A 21,938-nucleotide genomic window follows, 5' to 3' on the forward strand; every position below is an offset into this window, starting at 1 on the left:
AGTAGAGATTGAACATGCTTCATCTGTAGCAAGCATTGGTTAAGGTCCTAATGAGGGTAAACTAGAGACATAAAGTACACTTCTTAAGAGGAAAATAAAATATCTATTCAGATATGTTTTTTCCATGCAATATTTTTCTGAAATTATTTAATAGAAGTCTAAATATTTCAAATATATAACAAATCATGAGGTACTCCCATGAAATAACTAAGCACAGAGCATATGCAGATAATCCCAACACGTAAGACTATATGTTCAAAAAAAGACTAGGGCTAGGGATGTGGCTCACTGGTAGAGTAATTGTCTAGCACATGCACAGGGACTTAGGTTCAATCCCCAGCATCACCAAAAAAACAAAACAACAACAACAACAACAAAAACCCTTTATGTTATACCAAGTTATAGTTATGTCTGCATGGAGGTTTGAAATCCATTTACCTCCTTAGTTCAGGATTCAAATATAGAAATATATCACAGTTTATCTCATACAACTCTCCTTCAGATTTTGCTAACTTAACTGGCACATAGTTCCTTTCTGTTACTTAAGGGTGCCAACCATCTCCTGTTTCAGGGTCTTAAATGTATCTTAGATTTGTTTTCAGGTACACAACTAGATGCTTCTCCCTAGAGTGCTTTTCTTCCAACTGTGCCACATGCATGGCTCCTTCATATCTGTGCTCCAATTTTATATCCTCGGAGAGGCCTCACACAGGAATGTACATAATTATTCTCTGGCAAATCACCCTTTGCATTCATTCTAGCTTATTGTCTTCCTTATTGATTAATTTTCTTACTACAGTAGAAATTCTATGAATACAAGAACATTGACTAGCTTGTTCACCCACTGGGTATCTCCATCACATTGCACTGCTTACTCTAGTAGAATAAATTCTCTATGAATGAAGATTAAAATACAAGTCAGTCAGCCATTCAAATTTCTCACTGTCAAGAGTCAAGTTTGAGGAGGAAATAAAGTTGCTGGTTTTTAAATAGTAAGGAAAAAATCACAAGGCTAAAAATAAAAATGTACACATTTGAAGATTTTGCAATCCTTGGGATGTGTCAAAAAGAATTATAGGTAGAGGTGATAGAGTTTATGTTAGCATGCACCAAATCCTGGGTTTAATTCCCAGGACTAAACAAACAAAAAACTAATTACTGAACTTGGGTTCTAATGGCTTGTATTAGAACTAGAATTCCATCCTGGCTAACCTAAACAATTTAAAGTATGTGGGGTGTCACTTAGTAGCCAATGGCAAGAGTGCTGGTGGTTTCCAGGGGCACTTAGAACCAGGAACCTAAACCCTACAGCAGTCCCCAGGAGCTTCTCTGTGTATCTGCTTTATCTGAAATTATTTAATAGAACTCAGAATTTCTCTGCTTTTCCATAATATAGAAAGCAGAGGATGGTTACTCCCTAGCTTCTGATTTTGCATGAGGCACTGAGTTCCATCCCTGGCACCACATAAAAATAAAATAAAATAAAAAGGTATTGTGTGCATCTACAACTTAAAAAAAAAGTTACTCTTAAAAAAAAAAAAAAAAAAAAAAAGAAGGGACTAATCCTACCAGGCATGGTGCACTTGCCTGTGATCCTAGCAACTAAGGAGGCTGAAGTAGGAGCATCACAGTTTCAAAGCCAGCATCAGCAACTTAGCGAGGCACTGAGCAACTTAGTGAGGCCCTAAGCAACTTAGTGAGGCCCTACGCATCATAGTGAGATCCTGTCTCAAAATAAAAAATGAAAAGGGCTAGTGCTATGATTCAGTGGTGAAGCACCTCTGGGTTCAATCCCCAGTACCAAAAAAAAAAAAGGACAAGAGAGAGAGAGAGAAGCGGGGTTGGGGAGAAAACACCAGTCCCATTTCCAAATTCCCAGCAAAGAGAATCTGATTGCTCATACTAAATCTAATTCAATAAGCTGTGACCAGGAAGACAGAGTTACATAATATGTAATAGCCATAGGAGGGCTTAAACTTAATTTATTGGCAGGAAATTGTTAAGGAAGTTGTTTATTGTCTGGGTGGACACATAACAGTATTCACAATCCAATATACATATATTTACCAGCTTAGAAAGATGTACATGATGTATTAGTTAGTTTTTAAAAAGGACTTTATAAAACTTGGTGTATAAGAGGATCCCATTTTAATAAAAGTGTATCTATAAGTATCTATGTACATTTAAAGATCTGAAAATATATATAACAAAATGCTATCTGTGGTTAATCTGTATAATAGTTTTATGTTTGATTTTCATTTTTTATTTATACCATTAGTTTGAATTTTATCTGAATTTTTGTGTGCATCTGTATTGTTTTTTTAAACTTTTGTAAAAGCTTCAAGCATATACAAGATTAGTGACAATAAGAAGTACAGATAAGGAACTTAAGTGTCCATTAGCCAGGTTATTAAAAATAGCCAATCCTATTTCACCTATTACCTCTCTTTTCTCTTGCTGTCTTAATGGTTTATAATAAATTTATTATTTAAAAATCAACCTAAAACATTTTTCTTTTGAATAAAAGAATATTTAACATTTGGAACATTTAACAATTTGAGGAAAAAATAGAATTAAATTCTATTTCATGTCTGTGCCAAAATAATCCCAGATGCATTAGAAATTCAAACAAGAAACAAGAAGTAGAAGAAAATAGAAGTGAATTTACTTGGAATGCAAAGATTGGTAAATTAAATAAAATGTAGCAACAAAACCTATTAAACATAAAAGCCACCATATGCAAAATTAAAAGATGTGACAAGCCAGAAAAATTTTCATTGTGTCAGAAGATAATGAAAATAATTCAATAAGAAAAATCTTTAAAGATAAATTGAAAAGGATGTAAATAGGCAAAGCATAACAGCGGAAATGTAAATGGCTAATAAATATATGAAAAATTACTCTGCAAATAATTAAAGACAAATAAAATAATAATGATGGTTGATTTTTTTTGTAAGAAATTGATAGGAAAAAATTTGGGAAAATAGTCCATAAACAGTTGGAAATGAGGATACTTGTAGATGCCTTATAAAATAATTTGAGGTATCTGGCTCATTAATTACACCCTGAGTAGGACATCAATTACAACTGAGCAGGACTTTTTGTAAAGATGTAGCTGAAAATGTTTCTATCATGGTATTGTTTTTAATAGTGAAAAATAAGAAGCAAAGAGTACCAAAATAGAAGATTGTTACAATAATTTTAAAGATTTTGGTGTGTCTGCAATGGCATATTACACAATTTAATAATTTGAGTAATATTTAATGACATGTAAAGTATGTATTTGACACATTAAGCAAAAAAAAATTAAAAATCCCAAACAACTGTCCACAAAAGTATTAACTCTGTTTGTTTTAGAGTATTAAGATTATGAAGCTGCTATTTATTTACTTAGCTTATCTGTGATTTCAAAGCATGTATTTTTTATTTTTTAATTTTTTTAATATTTATTTTTTAGTTTTCTGTGGACACAGCATCTTTATTTTATTTTTATGTGGTGCTGAGGATCGAACCCAGCGCCCTGCGCATGCCAGGCGAGTGCGCTACCACTTGAGCCATATCCCCAGCCCCAAAGCATGTATTTTTTAATAAGACAAGAAGGCTATTTTAAAAGTAGCAATTGGTTTTTTGTTTGTTTTGTTTTGTGTTGCTGAGGATGCAACTTAGAGCATGCTAGGCAAGTGCTGTACCACTGAGCTACATACCCAGCCTATAGCATCAGCTAGAAGTGATTGGTTTTAAGCAGTAACTTGTAATATTTACGCTTTAATTCTGTGTAATGAGTCTGTACAGATTTATTGACTCGTTTAATTACACACACACACACACACACACACAGTCTAATGAATAAACCTAAGGAGCTAAGTGGGTAGGAGTGAATTAGATTTATGGCCTAAAGTGGGAAACTAAACAGGCAGCTGTTATTATCTGAAAAGTTAGTGTTGAGAAATCTCCTTTTTTATTATCATTTTAAAGTTGAATTTACAAATATATAATGATTACTTGGCAAGAAGATCTTTGCTACTGTGTTTAAAAGTTAGCATTATTACTGAGATAATTAAATAGGTGCTACTATATCTAAATGCTTTTTTGTTATTATCATTCTGGAAAAGTCAGCTAAATATGATAACAAAGGTATTGAAATATCAGTGAAACATTGCTTATGGTAGACCTGTGTCCATTTCAATTTCCTTAAAAACATACCTCCTAAAAATATTTGCCTGTAGCTATCAAAATGAGAATTTGCTATTCTATAAAACAGTTTGTTGTGATAAATTTTGACTTTAGGTGATCAAGAAATTTTTAGAAAATTCTTTACTGGAATTATCTCTAAGTTAGGCATTCCTGTAATCCCAGTGACTTGGGAGGCTGAGGCAGGAGAATGGCAAGTTCAAAGATAGACTCAGCAACTTAGTGAGACCCTCTCTCAAATTAAAAAAAAGTTTAAAACGGGCTGAGGATGTGGCCCAGTGGTTAAGGGCCTCTGGGTTTAATACCCATTACCAAAAACAAAACCAAACAAAATTATCTCTAACATTCTTATATTATTGCTTTTAAACAACATTTATATTTTGTCTTTTTATGCCCAAATTCTTAAGTCATAAAAGTTATATTTAAGTGATTCAATTAAGCTAACCTGTTTAATCTGATTCTGAACCTAGACTTTTTCCCTTTGGATAAACTTTTGTTTTTATTTGTTTTTGTTTAAGATTATATTTGGGAATTTAAATATCTTTTGGTTCAGCACAACTGCACACTGGAAACCCTAGAGTTGCATACAACGCCTTGGTCATCCTGTGAATGTCTGTTTGATGATGATATAAGGGCAGTTACATTTAAAACAAAATTTCAAAATAGTGTACCCACTTTTGTCAAGATGTCAGATTTAGCGGCACACTTAAAGGATAAGTATTCAGGTAAGATCTTTATACACATAAAATGTTGCTAGAGATAATATAAGCAAAGAAACTACCATTTGTGAGAAAATGTATAATTGAATATAAAAGTAAAAGTCCTTGCAAATAACTGAAGCCCATATTGACAACTTTTTAGCTTTCTGTCTCTATTCCTTTGATGTTAATTTTTAATTAGGGATCACTGTAAAATATTTTTCATGCATAGTTACCAGCAGCTCATCATTTGATAAACTAGAAATAGAAAAATGACCTTCACCAGAGGCACTGTTGAGATAAATATCTTATGAAGTCACTTAGCTGTCATCTAGACATGATTGTTAAGATTTAAAATTGATAAAGGATCTTTGAAATTTATATATTGCTTTGTAAAATTCAATACTTCCTGTTGTGGTTTTGGATGTTTTTGTCCCCCGAAGGTTCATGTATTAGAGACTTGGTTCCCACTGTAGAAAGTGATAGACTTTTAAGAGGTGGAACCCACTGGGAAATCTTTGAGTTAATAGAGGTTTGCTCTCAAAAGGGATTATGGGACCTCAGTTGCTGGCTCCCTATTCAGCAGTGTGATCTCTCATATGCATTCCTGCTAGCCATCATGAGGTTCTCATCAGAGCCACACCAATGCCAGTGACATGCTCTTGAATCTCCAAAACTGTGTGCTAAATAAACATTTTTAAAATATAGCTTGCCTCAGGTATTTCATTATAATGAAATGCAGTCTGCTACCCTTCTAGTACTCAAATATGTGTGTGTCTAAAATTCATCCTCAGAAGCATACCACAAGATGAATTCCTTTGATTATGAATTATATACACATATTCATATTTCCTTTTAACTAAATATAATTAAAGTGATTTGTTTGGAGTGCAGAAGGAAAGGAATACATTTTAAATCCAAAAGGCCAAGGATTTTGGAATGAAGAGAGAGTACAGTACAGTAGTGATAATAAATATTTGTAATTTCAGAGGGAAATAGGTTTCACTAGATTGCATTGGCTTCCCACTTACAAAGGTAATGAATGATGCTAACTTCTAATTGAAGGATAGCAAATAGCATTTGAGCTATATTTAGGGTTGCTAAATTCCAGTAATTAATAAATGACAGTGATTATCAACTTTGGAAAGTAATGGAAAGCTTTCCATTGACTCTTGATAGTAAATGCATTTTGGAGAAGAAATAAGGATTGAAGATAATGGAATGTTTATATAGGTTTATTTTGTTCCATAGTTCAAGTGTTTTAATGAAAAAGAAAGAAGTTGGTCAAAAAATTTCTAAGAATTTTTATAAGATTACTATTTTTGATGCTTTTATAGATTAAATTATTAAGAATAACTGAGGAACTTTGATACAGAATTTTGTCTTCATTTTTTTATTTGCATGAATAATCTTCCAAATTCATATATGATTTTAGATTTTACAAAATGCTACATGTAGCTTAAGTGAAACAATATGATTACTTTTGTAATTATTTTGATAAAAAGAATCTGATCCAAAATGAAATAAATTACTACAACTCTGAAAGAGACCACTTGCTAAGAATCTCAAGTATTTTTTTGGAGCTTTTAAGCTGACATCGTATGCCTCCTTTTTGGTACTTTCACAGTAATTTGAAAGTTGTATCTCATTTTAGAGTTAGTGTCTTTCAAGTGTGGTTCAAAAACCAAGTGTTAGATTAAAAAACAAAACCTTAACAGAGTTTTTGGGTGTAGTTTTCATATAGTAATCTTAACCTATTATGTGGATTTTTACATGAAACCATTAACACAGTTAAAATAGTGTTCCTTTTGCTTTTTTGTAGTCTCTTCCTTCCACTCATGCTACTTTTGACCTTTCTATTATTTTAAAAAATAAATGGAATATTATAGTATATACATTGTTTTATCTGTCGTCATTAAGGAGGCAAATTCTTTTGAGATGCATCTGTATTGTTATGTTTATCTGTTCATATCTTTTCATATGTTGATACACATTGGGGTTCTTTCCAGATCTTGATTATTACAAATAAAGCTTTTATAAATTTTCATGTGTATGACTTTATGTGGACATAGTCTTTCTTTTCTTTTGAGTGAAATACCTATAAAATAGCTGACTTATGTGGTATATTTAACATTCTAAGAAACTGCCAAACTGTTTTCCACAGTGGTTGTACCATTTTATATTTTATATTCTCACCAGCAGTATATGAAAGTTGCAATTTCTGTACATTCTGGTCAACATTAGATAGGGACCTTCTTTTTAATTTTTGTCGTTCTAATAAATATGTAGTAGGAATTCATTACTGTTTTAATTTATATTTCCCTACTGGCTAATAATATTGAGCATCTTTTTCATGTACTTAGTTATTATCCATGTGCCTTTTACTGATGGAATATCAATTGAAATCTTTTGCCCATTTTTTAAAAATCAGGTTGATTGTTTTATTATTGAATTTGAGAGTTCCTTATATATTCTAGGTATAAATCCATTATTAGTTATATGCTTGGCAAATATATTCTCCCAATTTGTTGGCATCTTTTTATTCTTTCACCTGGATCTTTTGAAGAGTACAAGTTTAAAAATTTAATGAATGCAGATTAACCATTTATTTTTATATGAATAGGGTTTTTGGTTTTGTGTTTTAGAAATATTTGCCTAACCCAGGGTCAAAGGATTTTCTTGTGTTTTCTTCAAGAGTTTTAGGTTTTTTTATTTAGATCTATGATTTATTTTGAGTTATATTTTTATTTAAATCTGTGGTTTATTTTGAGTTAATCATATTTGTATGTAGTATGAGGTATGGCTTGAATCTCTGTCTCTCTTTTCAGCTCTCTTTGTTGTATGAAATATCCATTCATGTAAACACCATTTGTTGAAAAAAATTATTATTTCCTCAGGGAATTGGCTTTGCACCTTTGTAAAATATCTGTTGTCCTCATCTATGTAGTCTATTTTTTGACTTTCTTTTCTGTTATATTAATCTATTTGCCTATCTTATACCAATACCAACCTGTTTTGATTATTATAGTTTTACAAGTCCTAAAATTTGGCACTGTTAGCCTTCCAACTTTATTCTTTTTCAAAGTTTTTTTTTTTTTTTTTTTGGCTATTCTAGAACACTTGCATTTTCATTTGGATTTTAGAAACAGTTTGTCAATTTCTACAAAAAAAAAAAAAAAAAAAAAAAAGCCTGTTGGAATTTTGATTGGGACTGTGTTGAAGCTACAGATAAATTTCTAGGAGAACTGACACCTGAATACTTAGTTTCTAATTCATGATCAGGGTCTGTCTCTTCACTTGTTTAAGTCTTTCTTGCAGGCATGTTTTGTGTGTTTCGCGTATAAGACTTTCACATTTTGTCAGACATGTTTATTTTTCTACCTTTGTGCTATTGTAAATGATATTTTTTTAAAAAATATGATTGCAGTGGTTGCTAATATTTGGAAATTCAATTGATTTTTATATATTGATCTTGTAATCTTGCTAAATTATCAAGCTCAATAGTTACTCTTGTGTAGATTTGGATTTTCTACAGAGACAATCATATTGTCTGTGAGTAAAGACATTTTACTACATCCTTTCTGTTTTTTATTTATTTTTCTTACCTCACTGTACTTGTTAATTCCTTCAGTATAATATTGAAAAGACTTTGTGAGAGTTGATGTTTTTATTCATAATCTTCATTTTTAGAATGATGTTGACTATAGGTTTTTTATAAATTCCTTTTATCAGATTGATTGATGTTATCATATATCATTACTAAAAATTTTAATCAGAAATGGGTGTTATATTTTGACAAATGCTTTTTCTCCATTTTTGAGATGATCATATAGTTTTTCTTTTTAATCTGTAATTAATTACATTGATTGATTTTTTTAATGTTAGACAACTTTGCATTTATAGGAAACCCAACTTGGTCATGAATATATATCTTGAGTTGCTGAGGCTGTTCTTGAACTTGTGATTCTCCTGCCTCAGCCTCTGAAGTCACTGCGATTACAAGCCTATGCCACTGTGCTTGGCTTTAGGTTTTTCTTTACTGAAAGATTTTCACTGCAAATTCAATTTCCTTAATAAATATAGAGGTATTTAGGTTATCTACTTCTTCTTGAGAGAGTTTTGGTAGTTTGTAATTTTCAAGAAATTTGTTCATTTCATCTAAGTTGTATAGCGACAAAAAATTTATTGACGTAAAAATTATATTATTCTCTTTGTGTGTGTGTGTGTGTGTGTGTGCACGCGCGCGTGATATATATATATATATATATATATATATATATATACACACTGGGGATTGAACTCAGGCCTTGCACATACTAAGAAAGCACTCTACCACTGAGCAACACCCCCTTATTATGGAGAAGAGGGGAGAGTATGCTTAGATAAATTCATAGAATTTACTAATATACTGAAAGGAAAAAATAGGAAAAAAAATGTCTGGCAGACAGTAGATATTCAGTATTTGTTCAACAGGTGAATGATGAGCCATTAAGTAGTCATTGAGCATGTTTTAGGTTTACATTGAGTCACATGAGAAACCATTAGTTAATGAGGACTGTCAGTGCTCACGTGGCTGTATAACCCAGGATGGATGGATGGGCAAGAAATTGGTAGGGGGAGGGGGAATAAAAAACAGGTGGACTATTGGTTTATTACTTTTGGATAGAGGAGAGAGTAGAATAACTAACCCACCTCCTGCTTGACTTTTGACTGAAATAAATTAAAAAGATTGTTGACACGACAGTGAAAGAGGGCATATTAGTTAGCTTCAAGTATTTGAAGGACTTTCTCCTAAAAGAAGGATTAAATTTATTTTGCATGATTCGAGAGGGTGGGGAGGAAGAAAATATCCACAACATGTTTAGTCATATTAGCCAAATAAATTTTTACTCACTTGCATGTAGAGATCCATTTAGATTCTAGAGTCAGTACTGAAGCTGTGAGACTCTAGGAAGAGTGAAGACAAAAAAAAAAAAAAAAAAAAATCAAAAACAAGAGCTTAATGTAATCTTTACTCTAAGTGACTAAATCAACCATATCATAAGCCACATTGATAATTAAAATTATAATTTGGGTCAATAATTTATAATATTTTTGTTTGTCTTTTATAGGAGTAGTTCTAATTAAAGCTCAAATTTTAGAGCTAGTATTTCCTGTTGCAGCAGCTCAGAAGATAACTCTAAATGCTCACAGTTCCCTGAAGAGTATCTTCTCCTCTCTCCCCCACATTATATATACTGGCTGTGCAAAATGTGGATTGGAACTAGAAACAGATGAAAACAAAATCTACAGACAGTGTCTTAGCTGCTTGCCATTTGCTAAGAAGAAAACACATTATAGGTAAGACAACTAAGCAAGCCAATGTAAAGGAAATTTTAGGACTGGAAGTGACTGAAAAATTACATGTATCATTACTTTCTAACAAAAATTAACTAGAGCTAATTGAAGAGAATAAAATACTCTTCTTGAGTGACAAGTAGCTATTTATAAAAGCAAATATTGTCCAGAAATTATAACAGGAATTTTTTTTTTTTGGCATTTCTTGGGATTGAACCCAGGGTGCTCTACCAAGCAGCACCCCCAGCCCTTTTTTTTTTTTCAATTTGAGACAGGCTTCCACTAAGTTGCTAAGACCGCTCTCAAACTTGTGATGCACCACCACACCCAACACCGTTTTTTCAAACAAATGTTCAAAGCCCACTCAATCACTAAAGTTTGCCAATTCTATTTTCCAAACACTCTTAAATCTGCCCACTTCTTTCCATTTCCACCACTGACACTGCAGTCAAGTCATCTCTCCCCTAGGTTTGATCCCTGGTACCACCAAAACAAAACAAAAACACAAACAAACAAAACTTATTTTCTTTTTTCTTACTAAATTTATAAGTTCCTTAAAGAAGGCATCAGATTTGTCTTGCTATTAGTGTATAGCCAATGTTTAGCACAGTCATGGTACATAATGAATACTCAGCTTGTCTTTGTTGACATAAAGAATGGAGGGAAAATGGAAGTGCTGTAAACATTGATGTGGCTGGGTCACTGTAGTATGCTGATTTATAGCAGCTCAACTCATAATAGCTAAACTATGGAAGCAACCTAGGTGCCCTTCAACAGATGAGTGGATAAAGAAAATGTGATGATATTACCCAGCCTTAAAAAAGAATGAAATGATGGCATTTGCCAGTAAATGGATGGAGCTAGAGAACATAATGCTAAGCCAAATAAGCCAATTCCAAAAAACCAAAGGCCTCATGTTTTCTCTGATATACAGATGCTAATTCACAATAAGCTGGGGGAGGCTAGGGAAGAGTAGAGTTACTTTAGGTGGAGGAGAGTGAAGGGATGGGAAGGGAATATGGGAGTAGGAAAGACAGTAGAATGAATCAGATATTATTACTCTGTGTACATATATAACTGTACAATTGGTGGGATTCTACATCATGTACAGCCAGAAGAATGAGAAACTATACTCCATTTATGTTTGATGTATCAAAGTGCATTCTACTTTCATATATCTAATTAGAACGAATTTTAAAAAAAGTTTAAAAAAAAAGGAATGGAGGGAGAGAGTGAGCCTGGAGAAAGAATGTAAAGTGAGAAGAGGATGGGACCTAGAATCACCATATGGGTAAAGTGGGAAAATCCTTAGTCACATTTTGTCTCTGTTATACTAAATTTCCCTCTACTAATGATCTCTTTTAACTTCTATTTTCTATTTTTTTTGTAGGCCAGCTTTAATGACTGTAGCTGATGGAACACATAACATTTGCATCCATGTAGGATCAGAGTTAATAGAGAAGATTCTTCTCAACATTTCTCCAGACTGCCTCAACAGAATTGTAGGTAATGTGTCAACACTCCATCAAGGAGATTTTCTTCATGAAACCATTCATTCAGGAGTATAGGTAGTATATTGGAACAGAAGGAATGCTATGTTGTAAATTAACTTTTTTTTCATCAGCATAAAAGCAGAAGGATAATTTACCTTGAGTAAAACATAAGTCTATGTAAGTTAAAAGGTGAGATTTGCTCTATATCTATCTGGGTACATGAATACGGGGAAGTACCTAATCTCTCTTTAAATTCCCCATTGGTCAGCAAAAGCCCCAGGGCCCAAGTTTTATAATAAATAAATGAATGTGTAATTCCATGTATTTGAAGGTAGTCTACTCTCAGTAGAATGAATTTGCAAGCTCTTCAGCCAGAATGTCAGGGACAGTCAGTGGCTAAGGACAAAGCAAAGATACTGCACCTATCAGATAATCAAACTCCTTACCTGTTCTCATTAGCCTCAGATTCTTTAAGCAGATGAACTAATTTGGCTCTTTTTATTGCTTTGCCTCTTAATGGTGTATTGTTTTTCTTGCTTGTTGTGTGTGTAATAGTTTTTGTTTGAATGCTGAACATTGCATTTAGCATGCTTCTTCTTTTAGATCTTTACTGGGTGGGCAGGGGTATGGTTGACTTCAGGCATGGGCCTCAGATTCATGAGTATTTTGTTGTGAGAATGGTGAGCAGCACTTCCATCTACTTCTGCTCTGCTGCAAGCTTTAGTCCTTCACTTTGTACCTGGACTTTACAGAGCTTCTTTCCATACTTATACATATTTATGGAGTCCAGTGTGATATTTTGATATGTGTGTACAATATATAATGATCAAATCAGGATAATTAACATTTCCATAACTTCAAACTTTTATTGTTTCTTTGTGTTGAAAATATTCAAAATCCTCTGTTTAGCTACAGTTGTATTTGAGATATATTCTGAGAAACATGTTATTTGTAAGTGTCATAGAGTATGCTTATGCAAACCCGGAGAGTACAGGTCAGTCATTCCACATTACTGCTTGATGCAATCAGGAGACCTGGTATGAGATATATGAGGCTGCTGCCAGTGTAACACAGCATACTCTTTTATAGCAAATGATTTAAAAAAAAATAGGTAAGAGTACAGTTAAAATAACAATTTAAAAAATATTCTGTAGTAAACCAATAACATAGTTGTTTATTTTCATCAAATATTAGGTAGTATAAAAAATTATATGTGTTATACTTTTATACAACTGGCAGCACAGTAGTTGAACACTGTCATCACTACAAAACGTGATAATGCTTTACCCAATCACATTAGGAAGGCTGCATCACTGGGTGATAGGAATTTGTCAGGTCCATTGCAATCTATGGGACCAACATCATGTGTGCAGTGTTTCAGTGACTTCATGTGGTGCATGACTGTATTTTGAATCTCTCTATGTTCTTACATGTCCTCAAGCTGACCTGGCTTCTGTTGGTTGTTATTTGGTGCATCCTAGGTTGGTCGGGGAAGGGGACCAGGATGATTCTCTCTATGATTCTGTTCCAGTCTTACAGGGTTTTGGGTGTGACACTTCCTCTGTGGCCTTGCCCGTTTTGCCATGGCAAATAAGTTCCACTGTGACTTTGGTGTTCTTGCTTGTGTGGCTCTGTCCCCTTCCCTAGTAGCAGTGTATTGTGCATCTTGATCTAGAGAGGTTTTCTGTCTCTTCTCCAGGGTTAGAAGGATTTTTTTCTCTTATTTTTCTCTCATCTATACTGGGTCCTCTTCTGGGGCAACAGAATTTACTATTTTTCCTCCAGCAGTTAAGGCTTTTGTTTCTTTTATGGGGAAGCCCAGGCAGCATTTCGTACTTTTCTCCCCTCCTTCAGGACTTCCCAACAGTTGGAAGCCTTTTCTGATGTCTTGTGCTGCCCCAGGCTATGAGCACCTGATAGAGGTGAAAACAGCCACATCGAAGGGCCAGCACAGATGCAAATTCCCTTATGTCTGTGGTATTGGCCTGTATTTGACTTTTAGCAATTCATTAAAAAATTGAATATATTCTTCTTTTCCTGTTTGTTTGGTGGGCTTGACTTCTTCCCAAGCCCTATTGTGATTGGACTTGGCTCCTGTTCCATCCCTCCTTGGAGGTATCCGTCCTACCCACACTTCTTGGCTGCTGTGAAACCTTGTTTTTCTGTGGTTCCAAGAAAAATGATGATTTTGTCAGTTAGCTTTTTCTAATAACTTGGGGTGGGAGCCATATCTCTCCAGCTTTCTACATCCTAATTTGAAGAATCTTCATTTGTTTGCTTTTGTAATTTGTTTTTCTTTATGTGCATTCTTTTGGCTATCTTCATTCCTTTTCTCAATGTTCTTTTATATTTTCAATATTATCTCTTTCATCTTTTAAGATAATAATATTATTATTTTTATATTGTCAATCTTATCTCTTATTATTATTATCTGTGATGCTGGGAATTGAACCCAGGGCCTCATGCATGCTAGGCAAGCACTCTACCATCAAGCCACATCCCAAGGTCTTATCTCTTCCATTTTATACACAGTGTAGTCTTTATTTCTCAGAGAAGCATCATTCTTATATCAGATATGCTTTGTGCTTATCTATTTTTGAGACAGTTATATTTCTTGGCGTATGTTAGATTATATTAGTTACAAAGAGGTTATCAGACCATCCATATAATCACTAGTGCAGATTTTTTTTTTTTTTGCACATACATACATTTTATTTTATTTTTTTTTTCAGTTACTATTTTTTTTGTAGTTGGTCGTTCAAAACATTACATAGTTCTTAATACATCATATTTCACAGTTTGATTCAAGTGTGTTATGAACTCCCAATTTTACCCTTATACAGATTGCTGTATCACATCAGTTACCCTTCCATTGATTGACATATTGCCTTTCTCGTGTCTGATGTATTCTGCTGTCTGTCCTATTCTCTACTGTCCCCCCTCCCCTCCCCTCCCCTCCCCTTTTCTCTCTCTACCCCTTCTACTGTAAATCATTTCTTCCATTTGTATTATCTTGTCTTACCCCTCCTTTCCTCTTATATGTCATTTTGTATAACCCTGAGGATCGCCTTCCATTTCCATGTGATTTCCCTCCTCACTCCCTTTCCCTCCCACCTCTCATCCCTGTTTAATGTAAATCTTCTTCTCAGGCTCTTCCTCCCTACCCTGTCCTTGTTTATTCCCCTTATATCAAAGGAGTCATTTGGTATTTGTTTTTTAAAGATTGACTAGCTTCACTTAGCATAATCTAGTGCAGATTTTTTTTGTTTATCAAAGTGAAAATACAATAATTTTAAATTCCCATACTTCTGGAAATATGTTATTTTAAATTACCATACTTCTGGAAATACAAAAATTTCAAATTACTTTATTTCTGGAAATGTGACCTCCAGGACAATAATAGCCCAATCCAAGAAAGACTGTTGGTATTGGTCAAGGAACTAGTGCAATTTCAACACACACATACACACACACAAATATTCCTAAATCCCCCCAAAATCTAAAATTCAGAACACTTCTTCAACCAGTATATGTGTAGGTAATTGTGATTAAAAACAATAGATCAGATAAATATGAGAGTCTTTTTTTAAATACAGATACTCTCTTTTTGTTTTATTCATAACTTAGGGAAACATTAGTCTCAGTTCTTTGCTACATTAAGAAGCTGACAGCTGTGTGGCAATAGGAGCTGCTGTCAGTCTGAATAACTCATCTTCTGAGCTTGCTTTTCCTGTTAATGAGAATCACAGGCTATTGTACTAGACTGCTTTCAGTAACTTGAAACTAGAAAGAGAGGTATAAAATGAGAAATTTAACATGGGTATGAGACTTGAGGAACCAAATGAAACAATGAAACACTCAATGTGTGTGTCTAGTAATCTGGAAGGGATATTGAACGCTTCCTGTATGTCTTTGTTCTTCCTTAGTACCTTCTTCAGAGATCACCTATGGAATGGTTGCAGCAGACCTGCTTCTCTCCTTGTTGATGGATAGCACAGAGCCTTGTGTGTTGAAGATTCAGAGCCTTTTTGTCTTAGATGAAAATAGTTACCCATTGCAACAGGATTTCTCCCTACTGGATTTCTGTCCTGGTCAATGTAAGGCATGGAGCCCTTCTCTGAGGCCACATGAGGAAGTTGTAGACATTCCAAAGAAGAAGTACTGAAATGATTTGTGTTTTAAATGAATGATAGGGGTTTTGCTTTGGGCTTGTTTTATATATATATAAAAAAATAAAGAAAATTGTGCTAAACATATGAATTAAAATTATTTTTTTCTAAGAAAATTCTGTGAAGTTTTATTATTTATTTTGTTTTTATTTGTTAGTCTCTTCCTTTCTTCTGGTGAGATTATATAGCAATAAAAGCAATACACAGTTCCCTAGGAATTAAATGTTACCTTTTAGTCCCTTCTGTGTCCAAGGCTCTATGCTAAATACTGGGCATCCACACATATAACATTTCCTCAGAAATTGCTTTTCTGCTATACTCACAAACTCTATATACTTTGTCTTATTTCTACCTCAATAAACTATCAACATGAAAAATTTCCTTGATTATAAAGAACTATACATGATAATGCATTAATTTACATAAGCCTTTGTTCAGACAAGTTTAAGACAAGCATGTCTTTCTATAGAAAGCACTGAAAATGTGGGAAACAAGATCATGTTTCAACTCAAAGTGGAGAAGAATCCTGCTGTTGCTTCATATCTAGAATGATGCCTTATTTAATTTAAAAACATTTAGCAACTTGTTCTCTCATGATAGTAGAAGAAGCTCTTATAAAATGATAGTCACTAATTTAGAATTATGGAGTGGCATTTAACCTATAAGTCTAGAACATGTTGAGTGTTAATAGATAAATAATATATATTAATAACATTGCCTGAAAATAACTATGTTCATGCTGAAACAAACAAGCTTATTTTAGTGTACGTTTGTTTTTTAAAAAACTCTTTTGATTCATTTAAATTGTTTTCTCTAATTCAGGATTTTTAAACTTGACTTCCCTAAGAATGAACTTCAGGAATTTTGTGATTCTTTGAAACATAATATGCAGTAAGGTATATTGCATATTTTATATACACGTGGGAGTGCGTACACACACAAGTACATCATTCTTCTGAGGTGAAGAGTCTATAGCTTTCAACAATTCCTTAAAGGGATCTGTGTCAGAAAAGAAGAGCAAGAGCAAAGCCTTAACTGATGAGTTTCTTCCTGGGGAAGATAAAAGAATTAGAGCAAATTATTGCCAAGTTCTTGTTCAGTAGCTTATAAGGTGGATAGAGAAAGAATTGTCCTCATTTTGTATCTAGAGCTTATAAGGTGGATAGAGAAAGAATTGTCCTCATTTTGTATCTAGAGCTTATAAGGTGGATAGAGAAAGAATTGTCCTCATTTTGTATCTAGACAGACTGAATTCAAACAAAATAGTTGGCTCCCTAGATAAATCATCTACTGTGTGATGAAATGCAAGCCTGGAGTTGATGTCTTCCCACCTGTGTTCTTTTCTCCACACTAGGAGCAAATTCAGAATTCTCCTATCCAAGTAATAACTAGGCCTGACCCACAGGAGATCAGGCGCGTTCTGGGTGGTATGGCCATCGATTCAAACTCAGAATTCTGATGTAAAGTTTACTAAAATGGTATAATTACTATGGGGGGGGGAATTGGGGCCTATTTTCACTTTATTTTTGATTAACATGCATTAATTATACATGTTAATGGGGTTCAGCATTATATTTCAACTGAACAAATAAATATATTGAGTACAATATACAGCATGTATTGACTAAACTCAGCTCCCATTATTATTATTATTATTATTATTTTACAGTGCTGGAGATCAAACCCAGGGCTTCACATATGCTAGGCAAGTGCTCTACCACTGAGCTACATTCTCAGCCCCTTTTATATTATTTTTATCTGATCAAATCATTTGAAAAATTTCCCTAACTTCTTAAGAGTAAAAATTCCATAAAGTCTGGGGACTTAGTTCAGTGGTAGAGTGCTTTTCTCACATGTGAAGTCCTGGCTTCAATCTCCAGCATCACAAAAACAACAACAAAAAAATCTTCTGATATATTAAACACTTCCCAAATATAGAAAAATATGGTATGGTTTTGAAAACAGAGACTAACACCACATAATATATACTGACACTTTGTGGGGTGGCAGCCAAGCATACACTGATACCCCTTCTTTGAACCATGTCTCTACTATTTGGTTTGATCATTTGGCAAAAACTGACTACTGAAGGAAAGCAAGACACCTGACTCCAGATGGGCCAATCAGATTCCTTATAATTAAAAAGAAATTGAGTTAAAATTTATGCACAGTAAAATGTACAAGTTTTAAATGTACATCTTGTTGAGTTTTGCCCAATATATACATTTGTTATCAACAGATGCTCCAACCAAGATCTGGGACATTTCCATCACTGTAGAGATTCCCTTATCTCTTCCCATTACTCCCCAGTCATGACAGGCAACCGTGGCCCTGATTTCTATCATCATAGGTTAGTTTGATCTGTTCTTGAACTTCATACAAAGGAAACCATACCATATATAGCCCTTTGTGAATGGCTTTTTTCCATCCATATTTTCATGGATGAAAATTCAGCAATATTTTTTCTCTGAGAAATATACCTATATATGACAATATTATCCATTCTCCTGTTGAAGGCCATATGGGTTGTTTCTAGTTTGGGGCTATTATGAATAAAGCTGTTAAAAATACTTTTTAAACAAGTCTTGTTGTGGAAATATCCTTTATTGGTGGGGAGGGAATACTTAGGATTGAGATTTCTAGGTTTATAAAATAGGTATATATTTAACTTAATAAGACAGTGCAAACAGTTCTTCAACGTTGTGTAATTTTACACTTTTGCCAGGGTGCCAGTTGCTCTAAATCCTTGCCAACATTTGGAGTTCAGTCATGTTTGTTGTACCCATTCCAGTGGGTACAAAGTGATGTCTCGTGGTTTGGGTTTGCATTTCCCTGATGAGTAATGTTGAGCAACTTCACTTGCGAGTTCACTATCTGCTTATCTTCACCAATGAAGTTTCTGCTCAAGTCATTTATACATTTATTTTATTAGGCTGTTTGTCTATTCACTGAGTATATATAAATTCTAGGTAAAAGTCCATTATAAGTATTATTTATATTTTCAAAAATCTTTTCATCACCAGAAATGCTGGCCATGATTTGAGAAGAAAAAAGAATATGCAACAAAAGTCATAAGCTACAATATCACTATTTTTAATATTTAAAATCTATATCCAGAAAAATAATGTTGGGAAACCAACAAAATATACTACTCTTTAAACTTATATTACACATACTATAAATTTACAAAGTTCTGCTATATTACTATGTTCCAGTAATATACAGTTCTAAACATAAAATAATAATGCTCACAGATAAAATAGAAACTCTAAAAACTATATATATTCAAAGGAAATGATTGAAAAGCCACAAGGGGAATAAAAGGAGATAGAAATTAATAGAACACTCTATCGTGTCCTTGCTGTTTGGAAAGATTTAATAAACAAAGTTGATTCAATAATAACCAAAGTCCCTGAAGGATAGCATATAGAAACTAATTTTAAAAATTGAGAATATAAATAAATGAATAAAAAGCATTGAGAATAAATGGGAATACGATATTTTAAAATTATTGACTCATACTTTAAATTTGAATTACATATCAATAAAGCTGTTAAAGAATAATCAGGAAAAAATTTTTAAGTCAAAAGAAAAAATAAGGTAAAAAAACAGTGGAAAAAACATGGTTTTGGTGTTTACAGCATATTGAGTGAAAATTATTGTTAGGAAATATTATGAAAAATTTTATGTTCTTTTTCATTTTTGTTTTCCAGTGCTGGAGACTGAACACAAGGCCTCATGCATGCTAGGCACTGAGCCACATCCCCAGCTCCAGATATTTCATTTTTGTCAGATATTTTCATTTTCTAGTAAAAGAAAAACTTTGGACAAATGAAATTTAACAGAGTTTAAATGAGCAAAGAAAGATTCATAAACTGGGCTGGTTCCTCTGGTTCCTCTAGTTCCTCAGAACCAGAGCGGATTTAGGGAGAATCTCCTTTGCAATGTCATCTGAAAGGTTTTATGGACAAAAAAATCGAAAAAATGACACAGAGAAATGAGTGAGTTATAGAGAAAGCTGAGTTGGGTCCAGGTTTTTATTTGAACATGATTTGTACAGTTGGCCACCTGTGACTATAACTGGGTGCTGTGATTGGGTTAGAACCCAGCAATGTGCTACTAGGACAACTTGCTAAAATAGGTTTAAGTTTTTTTAAACAGCAATGTTTATTCTACGAAGCTAACAATTACAGTAAACATTTTATTTAACAATGAAATGTGGGAAGATTTCGAAGAACAGAAATAAGACAGCTCTATCATCCTTCTGTCAGCACTTATATCGAGTAGTTGTATGGTATTCCTAGACAGAGGAATCAAGCAAAAAATTGAAATAAAAACCATAAGGATTAGATAGATGTAAGATATATAATCATACTTGTGTTTATTGAAAACTTAGAATAATCTAGAGATAAATTATTAGAATTGGTGAGTTTAGCATGGTTGCTGAGATCAAAAATCTTAATTTCTGCATACCAGCAAGAATAAAAAGATAAACATTTTAACAATATTATCTACAATAACATAAAAAAATCAAATGTCTATGAAAACTTGATGAACTATGTACATGACCTCTATATATCATATTACAAACATTATTTAGAGAAGAGTTTAAAAAATGGAAGAATATATCATGTTGACCAATTAGAGGGCACGGAACATTAAAAGTGTTGATTATTCCTTGAATGACTTATGAGCTCAATAATGCCAATCAAAATCACAATACACTTTTTTGGGGGGCATTAGAAAACTGATTCTAAAATTTATATGAATATGCAGTGTCCAAATAACTAAGATATTCTTTTTTTTTTTTTTTAATCTGGGGATCCAACCCAGAGCCTCATAATGCTCAGCAACTGAGCCACACCGCCAGCCCAAGACACTCTTGAAGAACAGACCCAGGACTTATTCAACAAAATATTGACTTCTTAAAATTAAGAAATGGTGGTATTAATATAAAGATTGTCAAATTGACCAAAGTAAAGAAGGACCTCAGAAACAGACCCAAACATATACAGACACTTAATTTATCCCTGAGGTGGTACAATGAACCAATGGGAAAAGGATAGTTTTTACAATAAATGGTGCTGGGATGATTGGATATCCTTATGGGGAAAAAATAAAAGAAAGAGGGGCTAGGGATGTGGCTCAAGTGGTATCGCGCTTGCCTAGCATGCATGTGGCCCGGGTTCGATCCTCAACACCACATACAAACAAAGATGTTGTGTTCGCCAATTCTCTTAAAAAAAAAAGAAAGAAAGAAACTTGGACCCTATGTCATAACTTAAAAATCAATGTTGAGTGATTTCTAGATCTAAGTGTGGAAGGCAAAATAATAAAACTTGTAGAAAATAATAGAGTATCTTCATGATCTCAAGGCATGGAAAAAACATTTAAAACAAGATACAAAAGCACTGATATAAAAGAAATCAAACCCACTTCATTTAATAACATCAAAATTAGAAACTTTGGTAGAGACAACCTGTACAATGCAAGAACACTACTCATCCAAAACAAGGATTAATTTCCAGAATGTATAAAGAACTCGACTTCATAGCAAAACAAAACATAAAACAATCACAAAACCAGTCTTGATTAAAAATGAGCAAATGATCTGAATAGAACTTTCTCAGAAGTTAGACAAATGACCAACAAGTACATAATAAATGCTCAAAATAACTAATTATCAGGGAAACGCAAATCAAAACCACAATGAGATATTGCCTCAGCCCAGCTGAAATGGCTACAATCAAAAACGGCCAAAAATAACAAATAAGGGCAAATATGAGGAGAAAGTGGGGCTTTCATACACTGTTGCTGAGAATGTAAATTGTATAGCTATTATGGTAGAGTACTATGGTTCCTCAAAAAAACAAAAACAAAACAATTAAAAATAGAACTACTATATGATCCAGTTATCTCACTTCTGGGTATATATACAAAGGAAATGAAATTGGAATATCAGAGATATCTTCACTCCCATGTTCACTGCAGCACTACTATAATAGCCAAGACAAGAAATCAATCTAGGTAATAGCCCCAATCAAGAAAAA

At 33.4% G+C, this 21,938-nt stretch overlaps 1 protein-coding gene and 1 non-coding gene across 6 annotated transcripts in view; one reads left to right on the forward strand and one right to left on the reverse strand.

Moving 5' to 3' along the window:
- Shld2 (shieldin complex subunit 2) overlaps nt 1–15,961 on the forward strand; it is a 79,254-nt gene extending 63,293 nt beyond the window's left edge. For all 5 annotated transcript variants that reach the window (XM_077798888.1, XM_077798887.1, XM_077798886.1 and 2 more), the window contains 4 exons: nt 4,710–4,916; nt 10,001–10,229; nt 11,617–11,732; nt 15,646–15,961. In XM_077798888.1, coding sequence (XP_077655014.1) covers nt 4,710–4,916; nt 10,001–10,229; nt 11,617–11,732; nt 15,646–15,884 — 791 coding nt within the window. In that variant the 3' untranslated portion in view covers nt 15,885–15,961. The remainder of the gene's footprint in view (nt 1–4,709; nt 4,917–10,000; nt 10,230–11,616; nt 11,733–15,645) is intronic.
- Trnaa-agc (transfer RNA alanine (anticodon AGC)) lies at nt 14,151–14,222 on the reverse strand. The gene has a single exon. It is a non-coding gene; the product is annotated as a tRNA-Ala (tRNA).
- Nucleotides 15,962–21,938: the final 5,977 nt, after the last annotated feature.

Source organism: Urocitellus parryii, chromosome 5 (assembly GCF_045843805.1).
Source record: "Urocitellus parryii isolate mUroPar1 chromosome 5, mUroPar1.hap1, whole genome shotgun sequence".
NCBI classification, from domain to species: domain Eukaryota; kingdom Metazoa; phylum Chordata; class Mammalia; order Rodentia; family Sciuridae; genus Urocitellus; species Urocitellus parryii.